Source organism: Podarcis liolepis, assembly GCF_965112155.1.
Source record: "Podarcis liolepis genome assembly, chromosome: Z".
Taxonomy (NCBI): domain Eukaryota; kingdom Metazoa; phylum Chordata; class Lepidosauria; order Squamata; family Lacertidae; genus Podarcis; species Podarcis liolepis.
Window position 1 is genome coordinate 32,465,680 of NC_139570.1, and position 16,713 is coordinate 32,482,392.

At 47.9% G+C, this 16,713-nt stretch overlaps 1 protein-coding gene across 3 annotated transcripts in view; it reads right to left on the reverse strand.

The window, feature by feature from the left end:
• Positions 1-803: 803 nt before the first annotated feature.
• Positions 804-16,713, reverse strand: part of SNAPC4 (small nuclear RNA activating complex polypeptide 4) — a 33,120-nt gene continuing 17,210 nt past the window's right edge. For all 3 annotated transcript variants that reach the window (XM_083484955.1, XM_083484957.1, XM_083484956.1), the window contains exons 15-24: positions 14,151-14,236; positions 12,092-12,523; positions 10,576-10,668; positions 9,211-9,439; positions 8,318-8,388; positions 6,707-6,814; positions 5,359-5,383; positions 2,680-4,274; positions 2,203-2,327; positions 804-1,325 (exon numbers count right to left, since the gene is read on the reverse strand). In XM_083484955.1, the coding sequence (XP_083341081.1) occupies positions 2,217-2,327; positions 2,680-4,274; positions 5,359-5,383; positions 6,707-6,814; positions 8,318-8,388; positions 9,211-9,439; positions 10,576-10,668; positions 12,092-12,523; positions 14,151-14,236 (2,750 nt within the window). In that variant the 3' untranslated portion in view covers positions 804-1,325; positions 2,203-2,216. The remainder of the gene's footprint in view (positions 1,326-2,202; positions 2,328-2,679; positions 4,275-5,358; positions 5,384-6,706; positions 6,815-8,317; positions 8,389-9,210; positions 9,440-10,575; positions 10,669-12,091; positions 12,524-14,150; positions 14,237-16,713) is intronic.

Sequence of the window (16,713 nt, forward strand, 5' to 3'; positions counted from 1 at the left end):
CTTAACCTGAGGTACCACTGTATTATAATATATAAACTTTTACATTATTAAAGTATGTATTATATGATGTTCAGGCCCAGGAGTAGAGCTCTTGACTGGGCTTCCTCCTCTTCTTCCCTCTGCACATGTTCTCAGTTCAGCCTCACTGGCTTCTTGCCAGCCAGTGGAATTTGGATCATAAATCATTTTCAGATTTGGGGCCTGGCCAACAAGATGAGCTTGTGGTAGGTTTCAGAAACAATTAGTGGGCAGAGCAGCTGCCTAGCATGCCTAAGGTCCCAGGCTCAACCACCAATGGGATCTAGGTAGGATTAGTGAAGACTACTGTACTTCTCTGAAACTGCCAGTCATTGCAAAAAAACCAACCTTGTGCTAAATGGACTCTGCAAGGCAGTTTCCTACGTAATCACTTCAAACAGCTCTTTATTCAGAACCATGAGGATTAGCATCTTAACTTTTTCTGGAGGGATTGCCCCTTAACTCACAGGAAAGCTCTGTGGGGAGAGCAGCTCCTTTGCATGCAGAAGGCCCCAGGTTCAACTCCCAGGGGCAGCTCCAGTTCTGGTAGGTAGAGAATCACACCCCCCCCAAAAGCCCCAACCCTAGACAGCCACTGAGAATCCTGGTAGAGGTTTTTTCTTTAGAAAAAAAGAGTAAGAACTTTTTGCACAAAGCGTACAAACCTTCCTCGCTCCCCCCTTCTGTGGTCCAAATATCACAGAATCATAGAATTGTAGAGTTGTAAAGGTCCCCAAGGGTCATCTAGTCCAACCCCCTTCAATGCAGAAACCACAGCTAAATAATCACTGGAAGATTTATTTTTTATTTATTTTTAGTTCATAGAATTTATTGCTTGATTGTAAACAAAAACAAAAACAAAAAAAACATCAGAGCAGTTTACAGGAAAACAACAAAATGAATTAAACATGTACAACAGTACAAATATACAAAACCAATTAACTGCAATGCAAGATCCTCTGGTCTGGTGTTTTTAAAGGGCATAACAATAGAGAACTATTCAAACCCCCACCACAGCCATCAAGAAATCTTATGACGTTGGGCTTTATGGCTAATACACCTGTGGCTACCCAAAACAAAGGGGGCTTCTCTCCCACAGTGAATGAAAACTCCATTCATCAGTTGGAAAAGAGAAATATACAGGATAGTTCATTCTCTCTCACACAGAGGACCACAGACACAAAATTATTACAAATAAGTATAAGTCACTGTGTAAACCAAAAGAGTTCCAAAGTGGCATGCTGAAGTATTGCTAGTGGTAGGGCTGAGGTAGACCACCCTCTCTGTCTCTGAGGTGTTGCAGATGCCTAAACAAAAAGCAGAGACAAAGATTCACACTTGGAATTACGCTAGAAGAAAGGGTGATGGGAAGGGTCAAAGCACTTGTTACTGATGGAGAAACACTGGGAAGGGACGTAGCTCAGTGGCTGGAGCAGTGGTACCCAAAGTGGGCAGTAACACCCCCCTGGAGAGCAGGGAGCTGCTAAGAGGCAAGGGGAAGGCAGAGGGCACCAGAGCTGATGATTTAAGCCTCCTGCTAAGTGACTTTAAATCAGGCAATGGGAAACTTCATCCAGCTTTAAGAATTTACTGAACAGTGAATTTGTTCCTAAATGTGGTATCTAAGACTCCTTAGTGACTCTCAGACTTGAAAAGCTGGTATCACTGGATCAAGTTCATCAGTTTTGCTGAAGGTCTGATTTGATTCTGAATAAATGTACAATTAATTGTGACTGTTTTGAATCATGTAATTGTAGAATCAGAAGGGACCAAGGTCATTAGTCCAACCCCTAAAATGCAGGAATTGCAGCTAAACACCCCTGACAAATGGCCATCCCAACCTTATCTTCCTTAGTGGGTTGTGCAAACCATTATTCCAAATAATGCTTTTTACAAGGTAGGGGCTCTGGAGATGAGTTGATGGAAAGCAGAAGGCAGGAACCACTGGGTTAGAGCACCTGCTTTGCATGCAGAAGGTCCCTGGCTAAACCCCACCAGTAGTGTTTCCAGACAGGAAATGGGGGAAAAAACCCCTAGGCATGAAACCCTGAACTGACAGAGCTGCCTGTCAGTACAGACCACACTGAGCTAGATAAACGCCAAATACGTTCCAATGTGCTAGCTTCACTCTTTTGTGCATGCTTTCTGGGTGGAAGTGAAAAAACAGCCAAAAAGAGAAGGTACCTTGATCCAAGGAGCTACTGAGCTGATTCCTCGCACCGCTGCCTTTGCTTTTTCTCTAGCCGGGAGCTTCTCCGAATCCCAGAGGAACTGAGCTGGTCCAACTCTGCACTGCCCATGCCTGCCTCCTGTAAGAGAGAAAGAGAGAGAGGTGCATGAGATAATAATATAATTCTATTAAAATTCTTAATGTGGTGGATGGGCTTGATGAAGTGACACTAATTTCCAAATTCCTGATTTAAAATCACTTAGCAGGAGTCTTAAATCACCACCTCCAGCACCCCACCACCACCTTCTTTCCTTTTAGCATCTCCCACCCCAAAGTAATCTCACTAACTCCCAGGAGATAGTGCTACTCACTTTGGAAACCACTGATATAAAGCCTAGAATCCTAAAACTGTATGGTTGAAAGGGACCCCATGGGTCATCTAGTCCAACCCCCCACCTCAAGGATAAATTGTTTAAAATAAATAGGCTTACCTCCTGCTCCTCCGCTGCCTCCCAGGGCTCACCCGCTGCTGCTCCACAGGATCCTGCCCCAGTCTCACAACCTTCTTCTTCCTCTTCCTCGGACAGTGACAGTGACGCACACGAGTCTTCCTCCTGGCTGCTTTTGCCCCACTCGCTGCCTGATAGGGTTGTCGTCACCCTGGAAGGAGCCAATGCTGCAAGGGCAGCTGGGAAGGTGAAGGCGGCCAGGAAGCGGCTTCTCAGGAGCTGGTAGGCAGGGTTGTCCTGGAGGCTCTGCTGCACCATTGCCCGAAGCTGGGTGTTGCGATCTGGCTGGCCAGGCCCCTCCACCTCCTCTCCGGAGGCCACGAGAGAAACCACGCTGTGCTCCAGGGCCCCTTTGTTCAGCAGCAGCAGGGAGAGGGCTTTCAAGCTACACAGGAAAGCAGGAATGTAAGGCAGGCTAGGCTGCAGCATTGCTGACCCTCCTTTGGCCCACTCCTTCGTCACTGCCGCTTCTTTGAGAGAGATGAAGCTGTAGTCAGGGGTGATCTTGTCCTGTTGCAGCGGAGCAGGGTGGGGTTGAACTACTGGGTCCTGGACAATTCCCAGAGTGGCAGGGTGGGAGCTGTCTCCGGAGGCCTGGTTCTGGAGGGGTGCCGGCTTCACGTGAACAGGACAGGGCTGGGCATTCCCCAATGAAATGTCAGGCAAAGGGGGTGCCGTGGAGCACGAGGTGGCAGGTAGGAGAGGAGGCGACAGGCCACTCTGCTGAAAGCCCCTGTGGTTCTGTGGGCTGTCACAAGTGGCCACCGGGTGTGGCTTCTGTGGCACAAAGGCCACTGGAGCCATGCCTGCAGCATTTAGTCCCATGAGAGCAGAAGATGCCTTGGCCACTTGGCCCAGGTTTTTGGGTGGTTCTTTTGTGGGTGGCGGTTGGTTTCCCTGGTTGGGAATGCTGACAATGGTCATGGGGACAAGGCCCTGCGTGGTCAAGACCCAGGTGATGGGAAGGACCTGCTGCCCGGGGACTGCACTGGCCCCAGGCTGGGAGACCACTCCTGGTGACGCCAGTGCTATGGGCACTGTGTTGGCTGGGCTCTGCTGCGAAACAACATGAGGCAGGCACAGAGCCCCCTGGATACCAGCAGGATTCAGAGAGGTGGGCAAATGGGTAGCTTGCCCTGCTGGTGCTGGGTGCGCCAAAGGCGGGGCAGTGCTTGTGCCTGTTGCAGCCTCCCTGCTGTCTTGATTGCCATTCCCAGGGGGATCCTCTCCCCTTCCTGTTTCCGGAGATTTCACTTGACTTCCCAGCGATGGGACTGAGTGCACTGGAGGGACTGCTGGCAATGGTGACCCCCTGGTGTATGGCAGCTGGCTTGCCACCTGGGCACCAGCTGGAACCATTGGCTGCTGAATGATTACCGAGGGGTGCAGGAGAAGCTGCGGGACCTTCCGCTGCCTCTTCTCCCGCAGCAGTTCAGAGACGGTCTTAGGCTTGGACATTGGGCAACGCGGGGAAAGGGCCCTCTTGGAGGAAGCAGGAACCAGCCCCTCTTTGGCCTTCAGGGGGATGAGCTTCTTGCTTGGGTTTTGGACGGCCACCTGGACATTCCTGGACTGGGCTGGGCAAAGACAGAAGAATGTAAATCCAGCATCCTGTTCTCGCAGTGGCCAAATGCCCTAAAAACCTTGGGATCAAGGTAGCCTGCCTCTGGGCCTGGAGGCTCCATAAGAAGCTATGGAGAGCCTGGCTGCTGGATTAGGCCAAAGGGGGCACATATAGTCCAGCATCCTCTCCTCACAGGGGCAAGGGTCATGGACCAGAAATTGGCTTCACCCGCTGAGCAGCAGCCTGAAGAGGCAGGAGGCAAAGTGACTTCACCTGCTGCTGATCAGCCTTCTTGTTCCTGATGTGAACCAGCAGGCTCCAGCTTTCTTAAGCAGGATTTCCAGCCTCAGTCAGTTACTGGAAACAACATTTGTTGTTCCCGGACAGACCTTGCTGCTTCTTTGCTTTTCGTGACCTTGGACTCTCGGCTTTCTTGACCCCTGGACTATGTGAACTGAGATACTCCTGACGTTAGGACTAGACTGAACCTTGCATATGGACTCTGCCTCTAGGCAAATATCCCCCTGAGACTTGGCTGGTTGGCTGGCCTCTCCCGCTACTAAGCTCTGCCATGGCTGGGCCACACGGGACTATGGCAGCAACCAGGTGCTTCAACAGAAAGTCCACAAGCAGGACCAGAGCGCAACAGCAACTCTCCAGTTTTTGTTTGCCAGTCTAGGACCTAGGAGGCCCAAGTTAAAATCTCCCACATGGGCATGAAGTTCACTGGGTGTGACCTTGGGTCACAGTCACTGCCTCTCAGCCTAGCCTAACTCACAGGGTTATTGTGAGGGGCTTAAATGGGATGATAACTCTGCACACACCACCTTGAGCTTTTTGGAGGAAAGGTGGAATATAAATGAAATTCACAAAAGAGCAGCAAGGATGCTTCCGACGGCCGTGTTTTCCATGTGGAAAAAATGGCAGCCACTTTCTTTTCCCCTGATCAGGAAACAGGTTAATGGACCACTCCAGGCCAGGCCAAAGCAAGGGGTTTGCAAAAGAGGAGATGGGCAGCTCTTCCTAACCCGAAACACCATTGTGTAGACTGGCTGGACTGTTGAGACTAGTTTGGAACAACAAAAAAGGACAAATACCTTTTGGATCTTGCGCAGAGGGGGCCTGCAAAAGAAGGGAACAATTAGTTGCTTTGGGTGGCAGGCGGCTTTGGCCCATGTCTACCTCCTTTCCAAGAATTTCTCCTGCCCAGTTACCAGTGAAATGGGTCTAGGAGCATTCCAGATGCTGGCCACTGAGGATGGAAGTTGGGAGTCCATCATCCTCAGCAAACAGAATGACCAATGGTCAGGGATGATGGGAGCTGTAGTGGTACTGATTTAAATAGGAAGGAGGCAGCTGTCTTATACCAAGTCAGATCCATTGCTCCATCCAGTTCAGTATTGTCTACACTGACTGGCAGGCAAGACTCTCTAGGGTTTCAGGCCAGGGTCTCTCCCAGCCCTACCTGGAACTGCCATTGGGGAGCTTCTGCATGTGAAGCAGGTGAACCACCCACAGGTCTATGTATCTAAGCCATGACAGAACTTCAAGCAATCAACCCAAAGTCTAGTTGATCTGGAAAACTCATGATATTAGCCGCCATGAAGAGTGCGGCAGTCCCTGCTCAACAACCCCCAAGCTGATTCCAGCAATCAATGTTGTTCAAACGTCCTACAAATCATAAAACTGTAGAGTTGGGACCACAAAGATTCATCCAGCACAACTCCCTGCAATGCAAGAATCACAGCTCAATAATAATCCCTGACCGATGGTCACCCAACCTCTGCTTTAAAACCTCCAGTGAAGCATACAGACACAGCAGAGCTTGGAAAAGGAGATGTGGTAGAGATCACATAAAGCTGCCCTTGGGTTTGGTTTGGAAGCTCCAGTTGATAAAAGAATGCTGTGGCCAGATGGCTGGTGAGAAGTTCTGGTCGAGAACAGGGGACCCCCTTGTTAAAACGGCTGCACCAGCTGCCCATTTCCCATTGAACCAGGTCCTTGTATTAATTTATAAAGCTCTGATCAGTTTAGGTCCTTTATACCTCACGGATTGCCTTAACCCTTATCACAGTTTGATCTCTGAGATCATCTACAGGAGCATCGTCAGTCATTCCCTGAGTTGGTGAGGCTTACTTGACAGCAGCAACAACTAAGTGAAACTTGAGTGCCATTGGCCCAGTCCTGTGCAACTCTCTGCAACTAGAGATTTAGAAGGCACCTTCTGTGCCAGCTTTTAAATGCCTGCTGAAAACTTCACTATTCCTCCAGGCTTATGCAGGCAATTAGGAAGACATTCTTCCACACTGGTTAGGTGAGGTCTGTTTTTAACTTTTCAAAGCGTTTTTTTCTTGTGTGGTTTAATGTCTGTTTGTTTGCTGTAAACCACTTTGATAGATTTTTTAAAATGGCACAAATATTTTTATGATTAAATAGAAATCATACCTGCTCTGTCTTCTCTGCCTCCCCAATGGCAGACTTCAGCAGCTCCCTCTGCCGCGTCTTCCTCCTGTGGATGACTTTCATGCAGCCATGGATGTCAATCTGGAGCAGCTGCAAGAGTCCCACAGGCAGAGTTAGACTAAGCAGAGAAAAGGCAGGCTCAAAAGAAAGCAAATAATCCAATGTAGCTCACGCTTGGTGATGGCAAGGATGTAAAAGCCCTGCAGCCAAGGGGACCCATCTAGTCCAGCAACCTGTTCTCACAGTGGCGAACCAGATTCCTCAACGGGAAGAAGCCCACAAGCAGGAACTGAGCATAACAGCAGCAATTCTCCCCACTCGTCATTCCCAGCAGCTGGCATTCAGAGACATGACCTGCCTTGCACACTGGAGTCAGTATATATAAAACCTAAGAAGAGTCTGGCTGTGAGATTAGGCCAAGAGTGAGCTATCTGGTCCAGAACCTTCTAAAAACTTAGGAATCCAAATAGACTGCCTCTGGACAGTCAGCACATGGCTGCTGGATCAGCACCATTTAGTCCAGCATTCTATCCTCACAGGGGCCACCCAAAATATATTTAAAAATAATAAAAAAATGTCCAGTAGCACCTTAGAGACCAACTAAGTTTGTTCTGGGTATAAGCTTTCGTGTGCATGCACACTTCTTCAGATACACTGAAACAGAAGTCACCAGATCCTTCTATATAGTGGGAGGGTGGGGTGGGGGTTTTCTCAGAAGGGAAGTAGGATATGGGTGATTGACTCAATGGGTATGGTAAACCTGTGGCTGTTAATGATTGCAGTGAATCCTACAAGAAAAAGCAAGGGATAGTATGCAGATGATTAGCATATATAATGAGACAGGAATCCAATACCCATTGAGTCAATGCATCTCCTACTACCATTCTGAGAAAAACCCTACCCCACCCTCCCACTATATATGTTTGGTGACTTCTGTTTCACTGTATCTGAAGAAGTGTGCATGCACACGGAAACTTATACCCAGAACAAACTTAGTTGGTCTCTAGGGTGCTACTGGACAATTTATTTATTTATTTTAATATATTTCGACTGTGTCAGACCAACACGCCTACCTACCTGAATCAGGGGCCACCCAGACACCTCAAAGGGAAGCCCCCAAGCAGGACCCAAGGACAACAGCAATGCTCCCCACCTGCAATTCCCAGAAAGTGGAATTCAGAAGCATTTACTGCCTCCAACAGTGGAGGTAATTCACTGTCATTATGGCTAGTAGCCACTGAGAGGCAAATAGACTAAGGTTGAGCACCATCCAAGTTGGTAGAAATGACTACATCTTGTGGTGCAATGGGTTAGTGCACCTGCCTGTTAAACCAGAAGGCTAGTAAGTTCAAGCCCACCCAGGGTTGCTCTGGGCAGGATTACTGCAATGCAGTAGCATGGCACTAGATGACCCTCAGGCCAACTCTACAATTCTATGATTCTAACTGTGCCCTGTCATTCCATAGTGGTCTTTCCTCTGAAGATGTCTAGAAAACACGTCAAGGAGCCTTAGCTGATTACCAGACTCTCCACTAAACTAATTCTGGTGACACACACATCATTCCCACAGAACTCCCCCCCACACACACACACCTGGATGAAGAGGGTGAAGAGGGGTGTGCTTGTGAGGCAGGCAGCCTGCAGCTGCTTGGAGATTAATTCCACTGGAAAGAAAGAAAAAAGTGAGAGTCCATCAACAGGACCAGAACCTTGAGCCAAAAAGAAAAAAACACTTTGTATATTCTCCTCCTCTCTTCGTGCCATGCTTCTCATTGCTCAAACTGAAATATTATGTCTGTAGGGATAAAAAAAAATTAAGAACATAAGAGCTTGCTGCACCTGGCCAGTGGCCCATCTACTCCAGCCTGTTGTTCTCACAATGGCCACCCACACACCCCTATGGGAAGCCCACAAGCAGGAGTTGAGCACAGGAGCCCTCCCCCCTCCTGTGGCTTCAAGCAACTGATATTCAAAGGCCCACTGCTCTGTCAGTGGAGGCAAAGAACAGCCACCCTGGCTAGTAGCCATCAAAAGCCCTCTCCTCCATGAATCTGCCAATCCTCCTTTAAAGCCATCCAGGTTGCCTCATCTGGGAGTAAACTCCAGAGTTTAACTGTGCGCTGCATGAAGAAGGACTTTTATCTGTCCTCAATCTTCAAACATTCAGCTTCTCTGGATGTCTGAGTGCTAGCACTGTGAGAGGGTGAATAACTTTTCTCTCTCCACTTTCTCCATGCCGTGCATCACTTTATAAACTTCTATCATGTTGCCTTGTATATACCTTTTCTCTAAAAAGAACTCATCCAAATTATAGGGGAGTCACTATGTCCCCTTGATCTGAAATGTTTTGCTATGTGCGTGAAGTTAAGCTTTCCGAAGAAAGGGCTTAACCAGCATGTATCCATCATTCACTTGTGTGCACACACACACTCTTCAGTCAAATACAGAAGAAGAAGAATCTTATCAGAAGTTGCTGGTGGTCAGACCTTTAGACCTATGAGCAGCTTCTGTCTTGAGGCGCTGGGCCCAGTCCTGGACCAGGCTCCCAGCCCAGGGAATCACGGCCACCATCAGCCGTCGGAAAAGGGTGGTCTTCAACATCCCATCCTTCTGTCCCTTCTGGGGCTGGCCTCCTTCTCTGCTGGCTGGTGCCAAGGATTTTGCAATACATGTTTGGGGTGTGAAGGCAAAACGCTTCTTCCTGTTGATTTCTTGCTGTGGAAAGAGAGAGATAGAGAGGAGTAAATCCTATCCTCTGCCCGAAGGATACTCAGGTCCACTAGGGCCACAACAGCTCATTTCTAGAGAGACCTGAAAGGAGCCAACACTTTTCAGCATTCAAAAGTTTGGGAAGTGGCTTTACTATAAAAGCTGATCAACAAACAACACACTTCCAGGTCACCAAGTAAAAAGGATAAATTTGCAGAGAGAGGTCTGGTATGATTACATATGCCAATAAGGAAAAACATGGCAAAAGTATGTTCAGTCTTCTAATTTTATTGTACCAGCCTGATGTGTGTTCCTCTTGCTGTTGCTTGCCCAATGAGGTGTTTTCTTTAAGCTGCTTTAATTGTAAATATTAAAAAGAAAAGAAAAGAGGGAGGCAGAACCATGTATGCCATCTTGAGCTCCTTAGGGAGAAACAGTAGGTTATAAATTAAATAAACAAACTCTGGAATACAGTATGTTTAAAACTGTTGAAACCTGCCTTGAAAGCAAAAGGGTATCTTGGTGGAAATGGAAATGAAACAAACTCATCCAACTAAGCAGGCCTCGCTAAAAGACATTTGAACATATTTTTAAAAACAACAACAACATGCTCACATGGGGGAAGGTATGAAGCCCACTGCCCCATCATGCCAGCTTAACTCTGAAGCCCAACAGCCAATCTGAACTGAATGCCTCTAAATATCATCAGACATGTTGGCAAGAAAAGTATGGGGATCTATCTATCTAATCTACTGCATTTATATCCCAACTTTGCTCCCAAGGAGCTCAAGGTGGCATACATGGTTCTGTCCCCCTCCTCCACAACAACTCTGTGAGATAGGTTAGGCTGAAAGGCAGTGACTGTGACCCAGTCAGTGTCACAGCAGAGTGGAATTTGAACCTGGTCTCTCCCAGGTCCTAGTTCTCTTTTAATCCCCACAACAACCCTGAGAGGTAGGTTGAGAGGCAATGACTGTGACCCAAGATCACCTTGTGAGCTTCATGGCTGAATGGGGGGATTTGAACCTTTGTCCCTAGTCTGACACTCTAACCACTTCACTACACTGTTTCTCAAGGGAAGTTCTTTATCCTAAACCTAAAAGAGTCAGGAGGAGCTTCTGAACCATGGGAGGGAGACTTACATTTCTCCGCTGCAACTCATAGCTGTTTCTCCTCAACACACATTTCACATAAGCCAAAGACACCCTCCAGGAGTCCTTCATCCTCCTGGGATTCTGCAGACAAAACAGGAAGGAGAAACACCCATCAATACCCATCAGCCAAACACAGATCCCAATCTATTTTCTTTTAAGGGAAAGAAAGTCCTAGACAGAAAATCTTTATATTTTCAAAAGAATTGGTCTTATAAATGATGTTGGTAGCTCAAATTGTCATAACAACTCAGCAGAAAATAGCCCAAAATCTTACACGGGATACTTGGTACCATCACTCTGGAATACAGTTATAACAGAGAAAATAATGATACATAATTGGATATTTTAATGAGGACTAGAACCTCCAGGCACCTTTTATAGATATGGAATTCCTTTATGACCCTCATAACACTTAGCAATGCACCCTCTAAGCCACTGCAATCTGCCAAATCCAATAGCAGAACTCTTGGTAAAGGCAGAATTGTGTGCCTCTTTTCTCTTACAAGTCACTTCACTGATTTCCTAGTATTGATAAAGAGTGACTCTCCATGAAGAAAAATCTCCTCAGGAAAATCTGAGTGACAGCAGAGGCCTGTCACCTGACCTGCATTGGGAGCAAGGCAATATGGGAACTGGAGGGGCCACCTTCCCACTACAGGGTAAGTGCAGCTCAGAATCTGCATATTCCTACCTAGTGGAGTGAGTGGGAGGGACAAGATCCCCTCCTCTCTGTAGGAAAATAATAACATGAGCACAAAAACTGATCTTGTGGGCCTGGAAGAAATGGAGAAATGGACCAGCTGCAGAAAGCTTTTCCCTGCCTGATAGCAGAAAGGTCATTGGGATTTGCCACAGGAGGGGAAGCCAGCTCATTTACAGGTCTGGGTTTGTTTTCATACAGGACGAGGTACTGGAAAGAGGTTTCTCCCTCTGCCTTTTCTTGAGCAATGAACAGATGCAGAAGGAACTTTGCTTCATATATATACACAAAGCTGGTCATTTCCCTTTAACATGAAGTAAGTTTCTAATCCTCGTGGCTCTGAGGAACAAAGGAAGCTGCTTTCTACGGAGTCAAACCCTTGAGTCTCTCTGGCTCAGCACTGTCTCTACACTGACTAGCAGCGGCTCTCCAGGGTTACAGGCAGGGAGCATTCTCTAAGCACTGAAGTGCAGCCCTTCCTCTCAGCATAAAGACTATAACAATCCTCAAGGTTCTGAAGGATGGGCTGAATTGAACAGAAATATAGGAGTCTGCCTTGGACTGAGTCAGATGGAATATGTCCACCGAGATCAGTTTTTTCAACACTTACCAGCAGCAATTGCTCTCCAGGGCTTCAGGCAGGGGTTTCCCCCAGCCCTACCATGGGGTACTGAACCTACACACAAAGCAGACACTTACCAGATACAGCCTTTCCCCTAAAACTAAAGTAAGATCCTGGTTCTGAAGAAACAGAAACCTGGGCCAGATGCTCTGCCTCTGAGCCAGGGCCCCTTCCCCACGTACCTTGCTGCCTTCCGCCACCAAGCTCTCCTTTGCTCCAATCAGGGCAGGGGGCAAATCACTGGGAGGAGCAGTGTCAGGGGGAGAAGCCTCTGCCTTCTGGGGCTGCTCTTCCTCCTCCCCTGCCTTCAGGACCCTGGGGAACATCCCATGCTTCTGGTCTACGTTGAAGCCCTTGGACAGCAGCGTGACAGAGGCCAGGTTCTCTGATGATATGCCCTTCCTGGTAGGTACCCAGAGGTCAATGCTGGGCACCTCCCAGTGCCCACCAGCCATGGCCTTGTGGGTCCTGGCTGCCTCCTCCTCCACACTCTCCTCCTCTTCCTCCTCCAGGGACAGCTCTAGGTCAGAATCTTCGCTGCTGGACAAGCAGAGGCTGGGCTGCCGGGGCTTTCGGTGGGTGCAGCCCTCCTGCTTCGGCTTCCGCCTCTTCTTCTGGAAACAAGAGACAGAAAAAAGAGCAACCTCAGATTAATTGCAAGAACAGCTGCAATGGCCAGTTCACATTTCAAGAGGTGTTGGTGGCATAATGGTTAGAGCGACGATTTCCACAGAGGGCAGTGAGATACCATAGGGAGGAGCTAAGAGGCAAGGAGGTGCAGGGGGGCGCTGGAGGTGGAAATAATGGGTATCAGACTTTAAAAGCTGGTGCCCCTGAATCAAATTCATCAATTTTGCAGGAATAATTAAACAAGATGGGTTCAATCTGATTTTGAATAAACATGCAATCAACTGTGAGAGTTATGATCTTATTGGGCGGTTATCTTTCTTAATTGGCTGTGCAGCACACATGGCACACATAGCTTTAGATAAATTCATGGAGTAGAGTCCCTCATACAGAGCACAGTTAACTAAACTCCAACAGGAGACAGTGATGGCCCCCCAACATAGACAGCTTCAAAGGAGGATTGGAGAAATTCATGGAAGAAAAAGCTATCCGTGCCACTAGCCACTTTGGCTATGCTCTGCCTCTATGGTCAGAGGGAGTATTGCTTCTGAATACCATATTTTATTATGTCAGGGAAGGGCTAAAGCTCAGTGGTAGAGCATTTTATGTGCGGTAAGCCGTCCAGAGTGACTAGGGAAACCCAGCCATATGGGTGGGGAATAAATATTTTTTTAAAAAAATATAATTTTTTTATTTGCTTTGCATACAAAAGGTCCCAGGAAGGATCTCCCTGGCTGGAACCCTGGGGAGCCCCTGCTGCCAGTCAGCGTCAACAATACTGAGCTAGATGGTCCAAAGACATCATCACAATAAGGCAGTTTCCTCCAAGCTGACTGCACCCTTTCCCCACCCTGCCTTGGTAACCTAGGGATGTGGGTGAACAAACTGCTGAAATGAGCTCTATGTGGGGCTACCCTTGAAAACTGCAGAGAAAGTTCTACCTCCCTTGTTGGAAGAGTAAATGCCTCTAAATAACAGTTCCTGGGGATCCCATGTGGGGAGAGCAGTGCTGCTGTGCTCAGGTCCTGCTTGTGGGCTTCCATTGGGATATTTGGGTGGCCACCTTCAAGACAGGATGATGGGCTATGATGGGCCCCCTTTGGCCTTATCCAGCAGCCAAGCTTTTCTTAAGGTGACCTGTCATGACAGCAGAACCTTCATGCTCAGGGACACTGTACAGTGATACCTCGGGTTACATACACTTCAGGTTACATAAACTTCAGGTTACAGACTCTGCTAACCCAGAAATATTACCTCGAGTTAAGAACTTTGCTTCAGGATGAGAACAGAAATCGTGCTCTGGCGGCGCGGCGGCACCCATTAGCTAAAGTGGTGCTTCAGGTTAAGAACAGTTTCCGGAACAAATTAAGTACTTAACCCAAGGTACCACTGTACCTCTGAATACTGGACAATGAGGAACAACAGTCAGAGAGTTGCTATTTCACTCAGGTTCTGCTTGGGGGTTTCCCATTGGGGCATCTGGCTGGCCCCTGTGAGGACTGGATGCTGGGCTGGATGACTGCCATTGACCTTATGCAGGTGGCTCTCCTTATATGTTTTTATATTTATGGGAGCACTTCTAAATCCCAAAAGGACCCTAGAAGTTGAACTTACCCGATAGCCCAGCAAAACTTTCCACTTGCTGAGGCACTGAGTCCCTGAGCGATGGGGCAACTCTGATGCTATCTTTGCCCAGTGACCTTTAGGAAGAAGAAGCAGGTCAGCTATTTCACCCACCATAAAACACCTGCACTGGGGAGTTGTTGGTGCTGCTGAACTACATCTCCTCTCCTCCTCCCTGATCATAGGCCATGCTTGCCAGGACTGATGAGAGTTGTGGCCAAGCAACATCCAGAGGGCTAAAGGATCCCAGCACCTGGTATATCTTAGAAGTGTAGAGTTGGAATGGTTCCCAAGGGTCCTCTAGTCCAACCCCCTGCAATGCAGGAATCACAACTAAAGCATCCCAGACAGATGGCCATCCAACCGATGCTTAAAAACCACCAATGAAGCAGGCTGAGGGTGTAGCATGTAGCATGACAATAGTGCAGCACAACTATTGTTACTATTATTCAGATGCGTGACCTCAACAAGCCTAGGACAAACCCCCATGAACCTGCTAATGTGGGCAGCAGGAATACGAATAATGATAGGTCTGGGAAAGAGGAAATACTGGTCTTTCTACAGGAGGAATCCCCGGTAAGAGACTCACCCAACCAAGAAAGGCGTTTGCAGACCAAGGGACTGGATCCAACTATACACCGAATCAACATGTATGACACTATAGATATTTCATCCTCACCTCTGTCAGTAGAACAGACTTTGCCCACAGTTATGGAGGAGGAGCAAGCAAGATCAGAAACTACACAGATGTCTGTGGGACTGTCTGAACTCAATCAGGAGACGCACACTAGGAAGCCGGTCACCCCGAGTGCTGAGCTACGATTGCCCCCAGCCGAGGACCAACCAGAAACCTTCCCGTTAGATAACATAGTGCCAAACCTGCAGGATGTATCACAAACTGTTAAGCAACCTTTTCTCCCACCTGTGTTCCAGGACTGCCTCAAAGCCCATCTGCAAGAAGTTAATATTTAAGTTCCTCAACCTTCATCTTGCCCCGCAAATGCTGACTTGGCTATGCTGGCACTAGAGGACACCTCAACAGAAGAACAACTCCCGGGAACGATTTCTGGGATGCACATTCCCATCGATGCTCTGTCCTAGCGATCTCGCCCCCAAAATTGGCTACTTGACTTCAAACAAGGAGTTGACAGCAGACAGTTCAAGAAGCGCCAACACTAGGGACCATGGTCTAACAACTGGCGCCCCTGAGGCACTAGAGGAATTGCTACAGGTTCCGCCCCGGGCCCCTAGTGATAGCCAATCTAATGACACCCACTTGTGCCAAGGCGGGGAACCCAGTGCAACATTCTTCCCTGAAGTTGCTATCGTGGAACGTGGCAGAATGGTCCTCAAGGTTATGCTATCCTGACTTTGTTAAGTTAATAAGAGAGCAGGATATAGTTTGTCTACAAGAAACTTGGTCAACTCGGCACATTGACTTTGCCGGCTATAACGCCTTTGCAGTTCCGGCAGTCAAACTCCACAAGAAAGGCAGGCCCTCGGGTGGCTTGCTAACCCTGGTGGCCCCCCATATAAAATGTGAACACATTCTCTTGGCTATGCAAATTGCAAACTGTTAGCAACAAAGATAGAGCTGGAGAGCCAGGTCATGTTACTGGTCAATGTGTATATTCCTCCCACCTCTACTGTCATAGCCAAGAATCATCAATGGGATCTCCTTGCACATGTGCTCAAGAATTTGGGCATCATTTGCCCCGATCTAGCTATTGTCCTGACAGGGGATTTTAATGCCCACCTAGGCCAAGGGAGGGAAGTATATACAAAAGCCTGGGAGATCTTGGACTCTACGGCTTTTCCTGGCTTCTGCTTGTGGGAACGGGAATCACGGGACTTAGAAATCAACCTGGCAGGCCTACGGCTCACCAAGCTGTCTACCACCAGAGCCTTGGTGTGGCTCGATGGGCTGCCAGATTGGGAAGGCTATGGGAACTTTACCTTCCTTTCCCCACAAGGAAATAGTGTGGTAGACTATATTCTGGTCCCCACTAAATTGCTGCCCCATGTGATTGGGTTCCACATAGGCGATCCTATGCTTAGTGACCATCTCTCCCTTCAATGTAAATTTGTCCTTCCATCGAGAGTGCCATAAAATTTAATCAATCCACTCCTCCAGGTACCATGTCCTCAGTACATAAGGATTCGAGTTAACGAGCATACTCTTATCATCTTTCCAAATCTTGGTGTATTCTGATCGCGTGACTCACTTGATCTCAGTAGGGAGTGGTGAACATTCTCCTGTAGCTAGAGTTGCTTGGTTTGAGGAGCTTATGGGCATCCTAATAACCGAACTGCCCCATTCTCACTTGCACAGGCCATCTAAGAAATCGGGGTTCGGCAAGTGGACTGATAACAAAATCAAAGGCCTTAAAGTAGAGGTTAGGAGAATTTACAGAGACAGAGGTTATACACTTCTTATTACAGGGGAGAGACCAGGAGCTCACCAAGACAGTAGCTAAGTTCCTCTATTGGTTTTTTGTCGCCGAAGTACGCTACAGGATCCTGCACTGGCTGGAGACCCACAGAGATGAAAGAG